Source organism: Eumetopias jubatus, unplaced genomic scaffold (assembly GCF_037043125.1).
Source record: "Eumetopias jubatus isolate StellerSeaLion01/CBP00866 unplaced genomic scaffold, mEumJub1_p1.0 scaffold_7, whole genome shotgun sequence".
Taxonomy (NCBI): domain Eukaryota; kingdom Metazoa; phylum Chordata; class Mammalia; order Carnivora; family Otariidae; genus Eumetopias; species Eumetopias jubatus.
Window position 1 is genome coordinate 381,071 of NW_028274813.1, and position 18,408 is coordinate 399,478.

The following is an 18,408-nucleotide window of genomic DNA, read 5'->3' on the forward strand; positions in this document are numbered from 1 at the left end:
AATTATCCCCTGCTTCATTTTTCCCTTCCTTCTCCCAATGTCCTCCAAGCTGTTTCTTATGTTCCACATATGAGTGAATCCATGTGACAATTGTCTTTTTTCCTTGACTTATTTCACTTAGCATAATCTCCTCCAGTTCTATTCATGTCGATAAAAATGGTGGGTATTGATCCTATCTAATGCCTGGGTAATCTCCTACCCGAATCAACCAAAAACAGAAAATGGGCAAAGTATATTACAAATATGACACCAAATGAAAATATATGAATGACCTGAACCATCAGAAAGCTGCTAATACAAGCTGGTGGGGGGAGCTGCTACAAGGACAGACAGACACAGAGGGGACCAAATGATGGACAGAAAGACAAACAGCAAAGCCAGAGATGACCAGACACAATGAAAACCCTCCAGGAATTCACAAGAGATATGAGGACTGGTGTGGACCTGCACTTCTCACAGGACAAAGGATGGAGACCTCAGCCTCTGGGGCTCCTTAACTGCCTCTTTATCTCACTCTATCACGAGTTAGTCAGCAAGTCTTGCCAGTTACAAGTTCAAGACACACTCAGAATCCAACCATTTCCAACCCCTTCACTGCTGCCACCCTGGACTGAGCTCCTATCAACTCTCACTTGGACACCAGCAAGAATCTCCTCACCTGCTTGATTCCAACCTCCTAGGGCCCTGTCCCATCCCCATCTATTCTTCACACCCCGGTCAGCAAGAGAATCTTACCATGTGGAGGAAGACAGGATGGTTACATGCTATAGTCAGTCTTCCCTCCTCATAGGTAAACCCCATGAAGGCAAGTTCTTCTATTGCTGTTCATTGCTGTGTTCACAGGGACTAAGCAGGGCCATAGTTTGTGCAGTTAGAACAAAATAAGTATTTGTTAATGAATTACATAAGCAGTTATGAAACTCTACCTTAGACTTCTGAGAAAGAAATAAAGGAACTGCATTTTGCATCTGTTTGTGGGACTTCAGGAGGCTCAGGGCTCTGAAATCATGCTTTGCTTTGTCATCATCACTGACTCTACAATGGCCTGTTCACAAGGTTCACTGAATGAACTAGTGGAAAGAATGTAAGATAGGGTTACTAAATTACAAGGTGCCTAGAACTGACCTGGCCAGAATTCAGATGCTGTTATATCCCGATGCACAGGAGCAGGGGATGAGTAGAGTAGATTTCAAAAGTCATCTCAAGTCTACAGGAAAAACACTATTCACAGGGACTGACTGAATTCTGTACCAGCGATGCATGGTACAAAGGTGATGAAGATAACTGTTCTATTCAGGGACTAAGAAAATTGGAGGCGCCTCTGCCTCTATTAGCTGGTGAACAAGTACAAGTACCTCGGTGGTGTACCTGTTCTGAAGGAGATGCACAGAGGGAGAAATTGGGAGCCACAGAGAAGTGAGTGATGATCCTTATCCGAGGAGGCCAGGTGGTCAAGGAAGGACTTATGAGAAAGATTTTCCTTGAGCTGAACCAAGTCTTATGAGGATGTTTAGCAGATGAGAAAAAAGCACATTTAGTGAAAAAGGCACAGAGGTTCCTGGGAGGAAGCTAACAAAACAGGGATGGACAGGAAACGCTTGTAGCACAGGTTCCTCTAAGGACAGAACATGTGCTTTCCAGAATCCTGGACACTCCTCCTCTCAAACGAACCATTTTCTCCAATACAAAGTGACCTACAAAGGGGCTAAGAGAGTTAAAAACATCATGAGACATAATCAGGGAGGGGAATCAAATATCTGGCATCCACCCCCGTTTATGGGAGGACTGACGCATGCATGTAATGCACAGTGTTCCCTGTTATCGTCAGCACTTACAAGGGAAGAAATTGTCTTCACAACACCTCTGCCCCAAAGCATGACATGGCTGCTGGGAGGCTCCCTGTGGGTCCACACAGTGTTGTTCCTGCTTCTACAGTTCCCGATGCATCCCCATTGGAGTGCCTGTCTCCTTTGCTCTAAATTCATTTGTGCAAAAAGAGGACAGAACCTGATACACAATATTATTCCTCAGGAAAGACATGATGTACATCCTAACTTAGTGGTTGATGGTCCTTATTGTCTGATTAACATAGAAAACTGGGAGGGGGTCAAAGGGGCAATAGATTTGCACTGTCCTGATACAGGGACTTTACAGTCTAGTCAGAGTTAAAACCCACAGTCCAGGTCCCCGATGCCTCAAAGTAAACAAGTACTTGAAGTCAGTAGGAGACACACAGGGGTGGAGCCTCCTTATGAGCCTCAGTATTGTAGGAAAACAGTTCTCAACAAAAGGAGATTCCATACGTCTCAGTTATGCTCTGTGGGGTGTGGGGAGGTGTGGCTGCAGAAATGGGTCCTCTCCATGCCCTGGTGACAAAGAAAGAAGGCTCCTGGTTTGAAGCAAAGAGCAGCTCCTGTGCCCAGGTGGTGCCTGCAGCTCACACCTGAGGTTAGCAGTGGAATCTAGTGGAGAACATGGGACATAGGGGCACAGTCAGAGGCTGAACACTGTTGTAACTTCCACACCCTGGTACCTGAGTCGTGAATTTTCTTGTGCAGAGGTTACTTCTGCAGCCTGGCCAGTTCCTCCCTTGCTGCTCTTCATCCCAGTTCCTGGCCTCTTCCATTGCCTGGACTCTCAGAGCCTCTACCTCAACATTCTCCTGTCCACCTGCTCTGCCTCTTGGTCTCTTCTCCACAGCCAGCAGATCATGTTACCAAACAGCAAGGGATTGAATCTCCTTCTGGGACCAAGAGCTCCTGGGATAGGAGGGTGTGTGGATGAGCCTGGAAACAAGGGGCTTCCTTCTGCTGTTTCAGGTCCTCCTCTGGCTGCTGCTTCCAAGCCTGTGCCTTCAGAGCTGCCGGTCATTAAACCAATGATTCCTGATACACACAGCAACACGGCTGTAAGCACAAGGATTCCTGCTGAGCCAAGGAAGCCCTACTAAATAGTACATATGATACCATTATCTATTTATGAATACTACAAAATTAAAGCTAGTCGAAGTTGACATGACAAAGATCAATAGTTATGTGGGGACAGGGTGAAGAGGGTAAGAGAGAGGAGGAATTCCAAGATAACTACAGGACATTTTAGGGAGAACTGATGTGCTCACTCTCGATAATATTGATTTTGACACCAGTGTTTATCATATCACACACTCTGCATGCGTGTAGTTCATCCTGTGACAAGTACACACATCAGAGCTATTACAGATAATCACAGAGGTGATTCTGGAGGAACACAGAGAGAGTAAACTTTGAGAGACTTGAAATTACACCTTCACAATCCTGATTCTCTCTGTATTTCAGGTAAACTCTAGAACAAGCAAAATCATTCTGTCCCCATTACATAAGGGGTTCCACCTTCCTCATGAGCCTGCCCACTCTGTCCCAAGGGGGGTTTCAGGGATGCAGCACAGTACTGTGGAAGGACCACCGACTTATATCCTGAGGCTCACTCTCACCCCATAAATGCTCTTGGACAACTCACAGACCTTCCACAATTCTAGGTGTAGGTTCACATCACTTAAGGGGGAACATGACACCTAAACCCCAAGACTTATGTTTACATGTAAAACCAAAGTAGTACATGGAGGCCAAGAATATACACTGGAAAGTTATCAAATATAAATGATATTTTTTAAAAGTGATGAATAGCACCACATCAACGGCAGTCACACCTGCTCTGGACACTGCCCTCTCTGTCAGCATAGATCCCAAGTTGAATATATATTCAGAGGACATGCAAATAGGGCCCTCCGTCTGCTGATTAAACCAGCTGAGCCCCAACACTTGCAGCTGGGAGAGGAGACCAGCCCCGGGTTCCCCAGGTGTTCCCATTCAGTGATCAGGAGAGAACACAGACAACTCACCATGGAGTTTGCACTTGGCTGGGTGTTCCTTGTTGCTCTTTTAAAAGGTAATTTATGGTGAACAAGTCACATTGAGTGTACGAGTGTATGTGAGTGAGAGAAAGATTGGTTGTTTGACAATTTCCTGACCAGGATGTTTTGTGTCTGCAGGTGTCCAGTGTGAGGTGCAGCTGGTGGAGTCTGGGGGAGACCTGGTGAAGCCTGGGGGGTCCCTGAGACTCTCCTGTGCAGCCTCTGGATTCACCTTCAGCAGCTACTACATGTACTGGGTCCGCCAGGCTCCAGGGAAGGGGCTGCAGTGGGTCGCAGCTATTAGCAGTAGTGGTAGTAGCACAAACTACGCAGACTCTGTGAAGGGCCGATTCACCATCTCCAGAGACAACGGCAAGAACACGCTGTATCTGCAGATGAACAGCCTGAGAGCCGAGGACACGGCCGTGTATTACTGTGCCAGTGACACGGTGAGGGGACATCAGTGTGAGTCCAGACACAAACCTCACTGTAGAAGGGGATCTGGACCAGCAGGGGGTGCACACTATGCACAATTTTGTCCTTAAGGCCCAGGAGCAGATGCAGCTAGAGGATATGGCAGGTTTCCTCCCAGGGTCTGGGGCTTCCTCTCTAATTATAGCCGTTTCCCCCAGGGAGCCCCTCTGCACACATAGTTCTGTGCTACCTATTCATTCTCTGACATAAATAAAAAGTTGAAGAACTGCTATACCTGCAAGCGCAAAAGTCAGTGTCACTTGCACTTGCTTGTTCCTGGACCTAAATATGAATGAATTACAAATATCTCCATGCAAATCCCCTGATTATTTTCAAGAGTCCCAGCTGCACTCACTGTGTATCATAGGAGAATCCAGCTCAGTGTGCAAGCTTGCAAGAAGTGCACTCTGGATATGGGGCTACAGTGACATCAACAATCCAAAGCCAGAGAAGAAAGATCCCTGGTGGGGCTCACTGTCTTAAACCATGTTCCCAACAATGTTAGTGGCAGCGTGGGAAACAGAGGGACCCCACCAGGACATGGTGTGGATGTAGAGTATGTTGATTGCACACACAGACACACACACACACACACACACACACAAACACACAACATGAGAACATAAAACTTTCATCCCCTTTACCATCTTGTCTCTTGAGAGCAGGGCAGGCCTCTCCTCAAGACATAACTGCTTGGATGGAGCCAAGGAAGGACACTGGCTCAGGGGGTGTGCTGTGGGTCAGTGGGGGGATGGGGTCCTGTTCATGGGAGGGGCTTCTGTGGAGTCAGTCTCCCACCTGCATCAAAGGAGGGAGAACTGGTGTGTTCTTGTTAGAGTTTCCATCTGTGAGGCAGGAAGAGAAGAGTGAGGGATGAAGGTCAAGGTGCTAACAGACAATAATCAAAAGATACCAAGTGATGACTAATTCGACTAAACACCTGTGAAAATGGCAAGAGCAAAAGGAGAAATGGCCATTCTAAATAGAAAATGATACGAATCCTTGGAAATTTAGAACAATCCATGGAAACATCACGAGTAGAAAGATAATGATAGAAGTAGACCGAGATCTACCCGTATCTGCAGTGGAAGCTGTCCACTCCCCAAGGTCACAAACTGGCTCTGACGTCCTTGTGTTTGCTGTGTGCACACAGAGACCAGAGGTTTCTACTGGATCCATGAGAATCCTCAGGCTGAGTTGCTGGATGGGGGAGCCTTCCACCTGCGGGGAATAACCTATTATCTTTCAGTTCCTGGTATCAGCTCAATGTGTATGACCTCAACCATCAGAGGTTGAATCCTAAGGATATTGTGATGGATCAAGGAGGACCAGCCTTAGGGAATCATTTAGGTCAGGAGGGTGCAGACTCACGACAGGATTACTGCCCTTATACCACAGGACTGGGAAATCTCCCTGCCCCCTGACCCCATGTGAGGTGACAGGGGAAGAACACACTAGGAGGTGGGTGCCCTCCAGACACCACATGTCTGCACCTTGACCTGGACTTTCGGGAATACATAACTGTGAGAAATCAGTGTCTGCTGTATAAAATGACCCAGACCATGTATATTGTTACAGCAGCTGGAACAGACTGAGACATTAGTGACACACGAACCCAAGCACTGATGCTCTGGCATTTCCCTGCTGCATTTGTTGGGAAAGTACCTGGTAAGTTCCTTCAGTGAAGTTCAAGGGTGGATTTCTCACATGTTCCCTCCCACAGATAGGACTAACCAGTACCCTCCTAGGACTCTGTGAAAGGACACAGTGGACACACAGAGGGAGAAACCTGGTACAAGGGAGTCAGGGTTTCCCAGATTATGTGGAACTTTAATTTAAGGATGATGTTTTTTCAGTCTCCCAGAAGATGTGGATGTGATGACTGTGAGATTTGAGTCTGATCATCACTTTACAGAGTTGTGTTGTACTGAAAGCCCCTTTGTTCCCTTGCTCCTGCCAGAATCTTTACTTGTCTGTGCTGTATTTTGTGACTTTAACGACAATATGCCTTGGTGATAGTCAGCTTTTTAATAGCAGTTCTCTATACTACTCGGATTTTGATGTCTGTGTCCTTCTGCATATTAGGAAACTTTTTGGCTATTATTTTATGGAATAAAACTAATCCCCCTTTTTATCTCTCTTCATCTCCTGTGACTCTTATGATACAAATGTTATTATGTTTTAATAAGTCACTGAATTCACTAAGTCTACCTTCATGGCCCATTACCTTGGTTTCCTTCTTCTTTTCACTCATTTTCTAGAATTTTATCTTGTATACCTTAAATTCATTCCTCTCCTTCATCCATCCTCATTTTTTATGGCCTCCACATGGGATTGCATCTTGGATTTAGTTGTTTGTTGGTTTTTGTTGTTGTTGTTGTTGTTGTTTTAATTTGATCTGATTAAATTTTAGTTCATTTATCATTGCAGTAAAGGATTCTCTAGTGTCTTCTATCCTTTTTTCAAGCCCACTTTCTATCCTAAAAATCATTGTTTTAAGTTCCAGTTCAGACATCATACTTATATTTGTATTGATTAAAAGCCTGGACATGAGTTTTCCTTCCTATTCATTCCTCTGGGGTAAACGTTTCCATATTTTCTATTTCTTCTGAAAATAAAAAAAGAAAGGGTTAAAAAAGTCAAGAAATGAAGATCCTGTGTTTCTTTTGGTCTGCTTCTAAAAAAGAATTTAGGTCACAAAATAAATAAAAATAATTATAAAATAAAATAAAGTAAAAATAGAAGTAATAAATATATATTTCTAAAAATAAAAATGAAAATATAAGAAAAAATTAATAATAAAAATCAAGAAAGAAGAATTGGAAAATAAATCAAAAAATAAAAATAAAAAACCTTAAGAATGAAAGTAGAAAGAAAGCTAGATCCTACTTCCCCTAGAGCTGAAACTTCCCAGCACTCAATGATCATTAGACTTGGTGAGAAGGAATAGATTCTGCTGATCTCAGGGAGGTACCTGTTGTGATTATTCTCAGGGGTTTTGGCCTAGTGGAAATGCACATCTTGGAAGCAGGGTGCAGGGCTTGGTGTAAGTGGCTCTGGCCTCCAATAGGTAGAGCTGTTTTGCACTGATGGGTGGATTAAATATGGCATCTGCTCTCTGAACTGGTTTGGAAAGTTCACACCCCACACTCTTCAGTGAGTCTTCACAGGAAACTGTCCCCGGATACCATCTGACCCTGTGTTCACCCTGCCTGTGTTGGAGCTGCTCTATCTCAGGCACACGACTGAGTTTCAAAACCTCAAAATTAGGGACTCCCTTGGGGTAGACCCATGTTATTTTCCAGGGGACGGTCTCATAGCCTTTTTGCCTTTTGCCTACAGGTCTCAGGAAAGAGGTCATATGACCACACAGTGCTTCACCCTTCATGGCAAAGCAGAGCAGAAAGCCTGCAATTAGTCTCACTGTTTAATCAGGTTTCGGGCTCCTATGCCTAGTAACTGTGCATCACATTGGTGCCGCACATTCTTCTTATGGTTCAGGGGGTCCTCAGACCCTGTATTTCTGCCCCACTTTGACACTTCAGCATCTTTATTCCAGGCACACCCCCACAGTAGCAGACTTCTAAAAGTTCAGATTTTGCTCTCTGTTGCTATAATACATTGTCGGTAGCATCAGGAGGCTCACTCTTTCCCTGCAGTCATCACCACACTTGTATCACCCCCAAGACAAAACTGCACACCTCCTATATTCCAAAAGGTGGTTGATTTTCTATTTGTACACTTGCAGTTTTTGTTCTCTCACACCCCCGACTGATTTCTTGGTTGCTCAGAATGACTTGATAACTACCTAGCTGTGTTCCAGGGTTGAGACAACTGTAGGGACCCTTACCCCTACTCCGTCACACTTCCTCCCTCCCTCATTTATTTATAGCAAAGAGGGTGTGATAAATTCCTTCTGCTGTATATGCTGAAGCTCAGACTTGAAATCTGGTGTTGTGTTTCAGAATATCCTAACTTATTTCCCTCTCTATTCTGATCCAATGGTCTTATGATTCAATTACTGTTTGAGTGTGGAATCCCATTAAGTATTATGCAATTATTATATTATTTTGCAGTAAGTAATGGTTCACATATGTGGTCCATGTACATAACCTGACTCAATGACAGGCATAGAGAAGTATGCACCTCCTGGCAGTGAGCCTGGGCCTTTGAACAGGATATGATGTGTGCTTCCAAAGGACAAGAATTGCAGGGACATTATTAGCACCACACCATGTCTCTTTACAGGGGAAGCAGGTGTATTTTGGATGGTATGGCAAGTTGGCAGATTTCCTGATGCACAGGACCATTCAGGGATGGAAACTGGGGGATCTGGAGGCAGAACAGAAGTCCTTGTCTCATCCAGCAGGGTCAAAGTTTTTTTCTATTAGACTGAATTTCCTAAAAGTCAAAAGAAGCTGTCAAAAACTTAGAGTGGAGAGGCAGCCTGAATTTGTTGGTTTAGGATGGATATGACATATCAACTTTTGTTAAAATATCCCCAGAGCAGAATGCATGGGACCATAATCTCATCAGTACCAGTAGGAGTATCTTTGGACAACGGATTCCATGAATCTCTGCAAGTCTGTGTTATTTTATCTTGAGGACGCTGTTTTCTCAAACTTACCAGGAGACTGTGGATGTGACGACCATGTGTTCTTTGAGTCTGAGCCACATGATGCACAGTTGTCCCACCAGACAGCTGTCAGGTGTGTGTCTCAGTTCCTGGATATGAAAGCTGGTACAAATCAGGATGGAAATCCAAATCAAGAAACTTTCCATCAGCTAAAAGGGATGGAGGCTTTCGTTCAGGAATGACTTCACAACATGGGAAAGGACACATTCATGAAATAAAACATATGCACATGCCATGGAAGGTGGATGTGGGATAAAGTCCATCTACCTGTGTTCTATGGACCCCTCAAGACTGGTTTCTCTCAATGTCCCAAATCCCAGGTTCCCCAGGACTATGCTACTGATGGTGACACATGAGCAGATATATTCTGACTCCCTTTGTGAGCTTTCCTCCCAAGTACTGACTTAAGGCTGTAACCAATTTGTCTGTACCCTGAACTATGATATAATAGAACATTTAACTAACAGGCTTTGAAATCCCCTAGTGCCATCAAGCAGCTAAAGTCTGTCGATGATCTGAGGGAAGTGACAGCCAGAGTGTTTCCAGTATCCTGTTGTTAAATCAATTTTATGTCACTTAAAAAACCTAGGGGAAACCCATCATGGATGGACACGGTGACAGCATTCCCAAGGTCACAGGCAGACCCAAACAGGGACTGGCAGAGGGAGAGATTCTTCTGAAAGTAACTCCTGAAGAAGCATCAATGTCCCAGCAGATCCTCTCCTGCCTCCCAGACTAGAATCATCTCATTGCCACAGAAACACAGACCCCAGATGGGAAATAGGACTGTGTCCACAGCCTGATATTATTTCCACATAAAATTAAATTCATCAAATCCCTTAATGGACAGGGATTTGAATTATATGCTGGTCCTGTAATCCATTCCTATAAATCATACACTGGATTTCTGATAATGGTTGCACCAAATTATCATTATGGGCATCAAGCTTTTCCAAAAAATGTCCTTAACCTTGTACTCCCATGTTCTTATGGCCATCTTCACAAAAACTTCATAATTTTAATTGTGTTTTATTTATATTGCCATGTTTGACATTGAGCATTCCAAAACACCTATATAAAATAAGAACGTAACAGGGCAGAGAAACTCCCATATTGATGCAAAATTATCCCTCTGCATCTTCTTCACATTCATGGTTGTTATGGAAAGCATATAAATAATACATTCTCTGAGATCCACAGATACACCTCCAGGGCGAGAAGCAACTTTATTGTAATATCAGAAACTGGAAAGAATCCCATCCCCAAACAACTATTTTAAAAAATAAAATGCTGCTATGTTCATTCATTTGAAAGGTGCCAACCATTAAAACCAGTGATGCGTTTTTAAGGTCTGTATTATATTATTTTTTTTTTCAAAAATGCATTGCACTTTGAAAATGTTTACCTAAAAAAATAAGAAACATCTTTATATGACTCAGCCATCAGAAAGGCTGAATACCAAACTTTTCCATCCACATGGGTGGGACTGGAGGAGATCATGCTAAGTGAAATAAGTCAAGCAGAGAAAGCCAATTAAAATATGGTTTCACATCTTTGTGGAACATCAGGAATAGCAGGGAGGACAATAGGAGAAGGAAGGGAAGAATGGGGGGTGGGAATTGGAAGGAGAGATGAACCATGAGAGACTATGGACTCAGAGACAAACAGGGTTTTAGAGAGGAGGGGGGATTGGTTAGCCCGGTGATGGGTATTAAGGAGGGCACGTACTGCATGGAGCACTGGGTGTTATATGAAAACAATGGATCGTGGACGACCACTTCAAAAACTAATGATGTATTGTATGGTGACAAACAAAACATAATAAAATTTAAAAAAAGAAAAATAAAATTAATTAATTAAAAAAAAAGAACTGCAATATCACCTCCAAAAAGAATCTCTAAACTCCCCAGTACTTTTCCTATCTCACCTTAGTCAGTCACATCTCATCTTGTGTTACAATGACATGGATCCAGGTCTTTTCTCCATTAAACTCTGGGGAAATTCCAATGGAAGCCTATCACTCAAGGTCCACTTTGCAGGGACAAAGTCTGTGGAGAAGTTCTGACCGAATAAAACAGCAATCAAGGTGGCAACAGGCCATCACATAAGGAGAAAAGGACCAACTAATAAGAGTGCACAGTCATCTTACAAGGATGTTCATGAGCACAAGACTATTAGCAAGGGGAAACCATGACCAAGTCAAAGCAACATTAAAAATAGAGGGTTCTTGCCAGAAATTGTGGGAATTCTAGCAATCTACATATGTGCATGAGCTAGATTTGCAAAATGGCCAAGCAAAGCATGATAGCCATATTTCTCAGGAAAGGTCAGTAAATTCCTATCAGAGGATGTGTTCATTGTTCAGGAAAATTTCAGAGCGACCTCTGAGCGTGCAAAGATTAGAACATGGCCTGAAGGGACAAGCCCCTGACTTTTTCTGGTACAGAAAAGTGCAGATTTTGAGCTTCAGAACAAAGGGAGACTGCATCATAAATGAAGGTCATGCGACATGGTCCACAGAGGGAAAGAGACCCAATTCTAGGCAGGCCTTAATGGGGAGACCTGGAAGGCCCCTTGGAAGCATGGGGACACTGGGAAGCAGGAGGCAATAGATGCCTGTCTCAATCTTAAGCTATTTACTCTGAAGTAATGGAATCCTCTGGACTGTCACACATGACCACCTCAACATGGGTGTGTCTGGAGGGGGTAATCCAGAATGGAGCAAATGGGTAGAACTATCATCCAGTCCATACTTCTCAATGACACTCATTCCAGAACCCTCAATATAAGGGCTGCATTTATTCTTTTTTGTATACCATATCTACAAATTATTTATTAGTCATCTGTATATACTCATGTTCAAATTGATATGAGTAGATTAAAATAATTTTGAATTAAGCACTTCATAGTTAACTTTGCAAAATATTTTTTTCTTAGTAAATTCTATGTATTGGAATAATAAGATTTTTATTTTTTGTTATGTTTGTCACCATACTGTACATCATTAGTTTTGATGTAGTGTTCAATGATTTATTGTTTGTATATAACACCCAGTGCTCCATGCAATACATGACTTCCTTAACACCCATCACCAGGCTAACACAACCACACACGCTCTTCTCTGAAATCCACAGGCTGTTTCCCAGAGTCCTAGTCTCTCATGGTTCTCCTCTACCTCCAATTTCCCCCTGCTTCATGTTTCCCTTCCTTCTCCCATGTCCTTCATGCTATTTCCTTTGTTCTACATATGAGTGAAACCAAATGCAATTGTCTTTTCTGCTTGATTTATTTCACTTAGCATAATCTCCTCCAGTTCCATTCATGTTGATAAAAATGACGGGGAAGGCAGAGCAAGATGGCGGAGGAGTAGGAGAACTGGCTTTCCTCTGGTCTCAGGAATTCAGCAGAATAGGGATCAAACCATTCTGAACACCTACGAACTCAACAGGAGATCGAAGAAGAGAGTAGCAACAACTCTCTGAACAGAAAAGTGACCACCTTCTGGAAGGTAGGACATGTGGAGAAGTGAATCCGAGGCGATATTCGGAGGATAGACGGCAGGGGAGGGGGCCTCCGTCGGCCGCTTCTGGCAAGTGATAGAGCCTCGGAGCACAAAATCGGAAATTTTAGAAGTCGGCTCCGCTGAAGGACGTCACTCGCTCCACTGGCTAAGCGGAGGGGCGGGGGGGGGAACCCTCGCGGGAAAGTGTGGTCTCAGGACCCTCGGGGTCACAGAAAGACCGGGGGTGCCTGAGTGCAGCAGAGCTCCCAGGTATTGGAGTGGGGAAGCCGGCTGCAGAGACAGAGCCAAGGCGTGGGCTCTCAGCTCGGGGTTGCTATAAACTGTGATCCGCGGGCCAGTGGGGCCACTGCTCCTCCAGCAGGGACCCAACAAGCAGCAGAGCTCGGAGACTCCCCTTCCTCCCCCAGGAGGAGCGGCGCGGGAGCGCACCGCAGGGATCTGCTGGGTTTGGAGACTCCACACGAGGTCAGGTGCCAGAAATAGAAATGCTCGGTCACAACCCAGGTGAGCACGGAGTGCGGCCGGAGACCAGGGAGACGGAAGTGACTGCTTTTCTCTGGGGGCGCACTGAGGAGCAGGGCCCCGAGTTCTCAGCTCTTCCAGGTGGAGATTGGGAGGCCACCATTTTCACCCCGGTCCTCCAAAGCTGTACCGAGAGCTTGCAGGGAACAAAAGCTCCTGAGAGCAAACCCGAGCAGCTTGCTTAGCCCAGCTCGACAAGGGCGGGGCAATGCCGCCTCCGGCAAAGACACTTGGGAACCACGGCAACAGGCCCCTCCCCCAGAAGATCAGCACAAACAGCCAGCAAGCCAAGAACAAGTTTACCGATCAAAGAGAAGAGGACAACTCCAGCGCTAGGGGAATACTGCACATGGAATTCATGGCTTTTTTTTACTATTATTCATTAATTTTTCAAAGTTAATTTTTTAACTGTTTTTTTATTTTTGTTTTTCCCATTTTCAACCAACATCTTATCAATGTCTTTTTCAAAAAAATACTTTTTATTTTTCATTTTAGAGTCATATTTTATCCCTTCATAGTAGTAACCCTTATTTTTGGCATATATATATAAGTTGTTCTCTCTTTAAAATTTTAAGATACAGTTTCTTCTAACAGATCAAAATATACCCTAAATCACTAGTGTATGGCTTGGTTCTAGTCTCTTGCCTGATCACATTCTCTCCCTTTTTTTTCTTTTAATCTTCTTTCTTTTTTCAAACAACTTCTTATTTTATCAATTCCTTTTATAAAATCTTTTATAATTTTTACTTTACAGTCATCTTCCATCCCTCCATTTTATCAACCCTTATTTTGTACATATATGTCTTTCTTCCTTTAAAATTTTAGGAGGCACTTTTATCTAACAGACCAAAATACGCCCAAAATCTAGTGTGTGGCAATGATCGATACACTAGCCTGATCATATTTGTTCATATTCTGTTTTTTTTGTATTGTTCTGTTTTTGTTTTTATCTTTTTCTTTTTGTGTTTCTTTTCTCTTTCTTTTTTCATTCTTTCCCTTTCTTTTCCCCTGATTACAGGTCTTTTCTGATTTGTATAGAGCATATTTGCTGGGGATGTTGTTAACCTGTGAGCATTTTGTTCTCTTATTCATCTATTCTCCTCTGGACAAAATGACAAGATGAAAAAAATCACCTCAGCAAAAAGAACAAGAGGTAGTACCATCAGCAAGGGACGTACTCAATACGGACATTAGTACTATGTCGGACCTAGAGTTCAGAATCGTGACTTTAAAGATACTAGCTGGGCTTGAAACAAGCGTGGAAATTATTAGAGAAACCCTTTCTGGAGAAATAAAAGAACTAAAATCTAACCAAGTCGAAATCAAAAAGGCTATTAACGAGGTGCAATAAAAAATGGGGGCACTAACTGCTAGGATAAATGAGGCAGAAGAGAGAATCAGCGATATAGAAGACCAAATGATGGAAAATAAAGAGGCTGAGAAAAAGACAGAGAAACAACTACAGGATCATGAGGGCAGAATTTGAGATAAGCGATACGATAAGATGAAACAATATTAGAATAATTGGGAACCCAGAAGAGGAAGAAAGAGAGAGAGGGCCAGAAGGTATATTGGAGCAAATGATAGCAGAGAACTCCCCTAATGTGGGGAAGGAAACAGGCATCAAAATCCAGGAGGCACAGAGAACCCCTCTCAAAATCAATAAAAATAGGTCAACACCCCGACATCTAATAGTAAAACTTACGAGTCTCAGAGACAAACAGAAAATCCTGAAAGCAGCTCGGGAGAAGAGATATGTAACCTACAATGGTAGAAACATTAGATTGGCAACAGACCTATCCACAAAGACCTGGCAGGCCAGAAAGGACTGGCATGAGATCTCCAGAGCATTAAACGAGAAAAATATGCAGCCAAGAATACTATATCCAGCTAGGCTCTCATTGAAAATTGAAGGAGAGATAAAAAGCTCCCAGGACAAATAAAAACTAAAGGAATTTGCAAACACGAAACCAGCCCTCCAAGAAATATTGAAAGGGGTTCTCTAAGCAAAGAGAGAGCCTAAAAGCAGCATAGATCAGAAAGGAACACAGACAATATACAGTAACAGTCACCTAAAGGCAATACAATGGCACTAAATTCATACCTTTCAATAGTTACCCAGAATGTAAATGGGCTAAATGCCCCAATCAAAAGACACAGGCTATCAGATTGGATTAAAAAACAAGACCCATCTATATGCGGTCTGCAAGAGACTCATTTTAGACCCAATGACACCCCCACATTGAAAGTGAGGGGGTGGAAAACCATTTACCATGCTAATGGACACCAAAAGAAAGCTGGGGTGGCAATCCTTATATCAGACAAATTACATTTTAAAACACTGTAATAAGAGATGGAGAAGGACACTATATCCTACTTAAAGGGTCTATCCAACAAGAAGATCTAACAATTGTAAATATCTATGCCCCTAACATGGGAGCAGCCAATTTTATAAGGCAATTAATAACCAAAGTGAAGAAACACTTTGACGACAATACAATAATAGTGGGGGATTTTAACACCCCTTGACTAAAATGGACCGATAATCTAAGCAAAAGATCAACAAGGAAATAAAGACTTTAAATGAAACACAGGACAAATGGACTTCACAGACATATTCAGAACATTCCATCCCAAAGCAACGGAGAACACATTCTTCTCTAGTGCCCATGGAACATTCTCCAGAATTGATCACATCCTAGGTCACAAATCAGGTCTCAACCGGTACCAAAAGATTGGGATTATTCCCTGCATATTTTCAGACCACAGTGCTTTGAAACTAGAACTTAATCAGAAGAGGAAAGTTGGAAAGAACTCAAATACATGGAGGCTAAAGAGCATCCTACTAAAGAATGAATGGGTCAACCAGGAAATTAAAGAAGAATTTAAAAAATTCATGGAAACCAATGAAAATGAAAACACAACTGTTCAAAATCTTTGGGATACAACAAAGGTAGTCCTGAGAGGAAAGTATAGAGCAATACAAGCCTTTCTCAAGAAACAAGAAAGGTCTCAAATACACAACCTAACCCTACACCTAAAGGAGCTGGAGAAAGAACAGCAAATAAAGCCTAAACCCAGCAGGAGAAGAGAAATCATAAAGATCAGAGCAGAAATCAATGAACTAGAAACCAAAAGAACAGTAGAACAGACCAACGAAACTAGGAGCTGGTTCTTTGAAAGAATTAACAAGATGGATAAACCCCTGGCCAGATTTATCAAAAAGACAAGAGAAATGACCCAAATCAACAAAATCATGAATGAAAGAGGAGACATTACAACCAACACCAAAGAAATACAAACAATTATAAGAACATACTCTCAGCAACTCTATGCCAACAAATTAGATAACCTGGAAGATATGGGTGCATTCCCAGAGATGTATCAACTACCAAAATTGAACCAGGAAGAAATAGAAAACCTGAACAGACCTATAACCACTAAGGAAATTGAAGCAGTCATCAAAAATCTCCCAACAAACAAAAGCCCAGGGCCAGATGGCTTCCCAGGGGAATTCTACCAGACATTTAAAGAAGAATTAATAGCTATTCTCTTGAAACTATTCCAAAAAATAGAAATGGTAGGAAAACTTCCAAACTCATTTTATGAGGCCAGCATTACCTTGATCCCAAAACCAGACAAAGACCCCATCAAAAAGGAGAATTACAGACCAGTATCCTTGATGAATATAGATGCAAAAATTCTCACCAAATACTAGCCAATAGGATCCAACAGTACATTAAAAGGATTATTCACCATGACCAAGTGGGATTTATCCCTGGGCTGCAAGGTTGGTTCAACATCCGCAAAACAATCAACGTGATACAATACATTAACAAAAGAAAGAACAAGAATCCTATGATCCTCTCAATAGATGCAGAAAAAGCATTTGACAAAGTATAGCATCCTTTCCTGATCAAAACTCTTCAGAGTATAGGGATAGAGGGTACATACCTCAATATCATAAAAGCCATCTCTGAAAACCCACAGCGAATATCATTCTCAAAGGGGAAAAGCTGAGAGCTTTTCCCCTAAGGTCAGGAACGCGGCAGGGATGTCCTATATCACCACTGCTATTCAACATAGTATTAGAAGTCCTAGTCACAGCAATCAGACAACAAAAAGAAATCAAAGGCACCCAAATCAGCAAAGAGCAAGTCAAACTCTCACTCTTTGAAGATGATATGATACTGTATGTGGAAAACCCAAAAGACTCCACCCAAAAACTGCTAGAACTCATACAGGAATTCAGTCAAGTAGCAGGAGATAAAATCAATGCACAGAAATCAGTGGCACTCCTATACACCAACAACAAGACAGAAGAGGGACAAATCAAGGAGTCGATCCCATTTACAATTGCACCCAAAACCAGAAGATACCTAGGAATAAATTTAACCAAAGAGGCAAAAGATCTGTACTCAGGAAACTATAAAATACTCATGAAAGAAATTGAAGAAGACACAAAGAAATGGAAAAACGTTCCATGCTCATGGATTGGAAGAACAAACATTGTGAAGATGTCAATGCTACCTAGAGCAATCTACACATTCAGTGCAATCCCCATCAAAATACCATCCAATTTTTTCAAAGAAATGGAACAAATAATCCTAAAATTTGTATGGAACCATGAGACCCCGAATAGCCAGCGGAATGTTGAAAAAGAAAAGCAAAGCTGGAGGCATCACAATTCCGGACTTCCAGCTCTATTACAAAGCTGTCATCATCAAGACAGTATGGTACTCGCACAAAAACAGACACATCAATCAATGGAACAGAATAGAGAGCCCAGAAATGGACCCTCACCTCTATGGTCAACTCATCTTTGACAATGCAGGAAAGAATATCCAATGGAATAAAGACAGTCTCTTCAACAAATGGTGTTGGGAAAATTGGACAGCCACATGCAGAAGAATGAAACTGGACCATTTCCTTACACCACACACAAAAATAGATTCCAAATTGTTGAAAGACCTAAACGTGAGACAGAAGTCCATCAAAATCCTAAAGGAGAACACAGGTAGCAACCTCTTCGACCTCAGCCACAGCAAATTCTTCCTAGAGACATTGCCAAAGGCAAGGGAAGCAAGGGCAAAAATGAGCTATTGGGATTTCATCAAGATAAAAAGCTTTTGCACAGCAAAAGAAACAGTCCACAAAACCAAAAGACAACCAACAGAATGGGAGAAAATATTTGCAAATGACATATCAGATAAAGGGCTAGTATCCAAAATCTATAAAGAACTTATCAAACTCAACACCCAAAGAACAAATAATCCAATCAAGAAATGGGCAGAAGACATGAACAGACATTTTTCCAAAGAAGACATCCAAATGGCCAATAGACACTTGAAAAAATGCTCCACA

The 18,408-nt window shown here is 42.5% G+C and overlaps 1 gene segment (V, D, J or C); it reads left to right on the forward strand.

Moving 5' to 3' along the window:
- The first annotated feature begins 3,781 nt into the window (after positions 1-3,781).
- LOC148163839 (immunoglobulin heavy variable 3-23-like) lies at positions 3,782-7,728 on the forward strand. The segment is given in 3 exon segments: positions 3,782-3,924; positions 4,028-4,378; positions 7,706-7,728. Coding segments are annotated over 3 exon segments (420 nt in total).
- Positions 7,729-18,408: the final 10,680 nt, after the last annotated feature.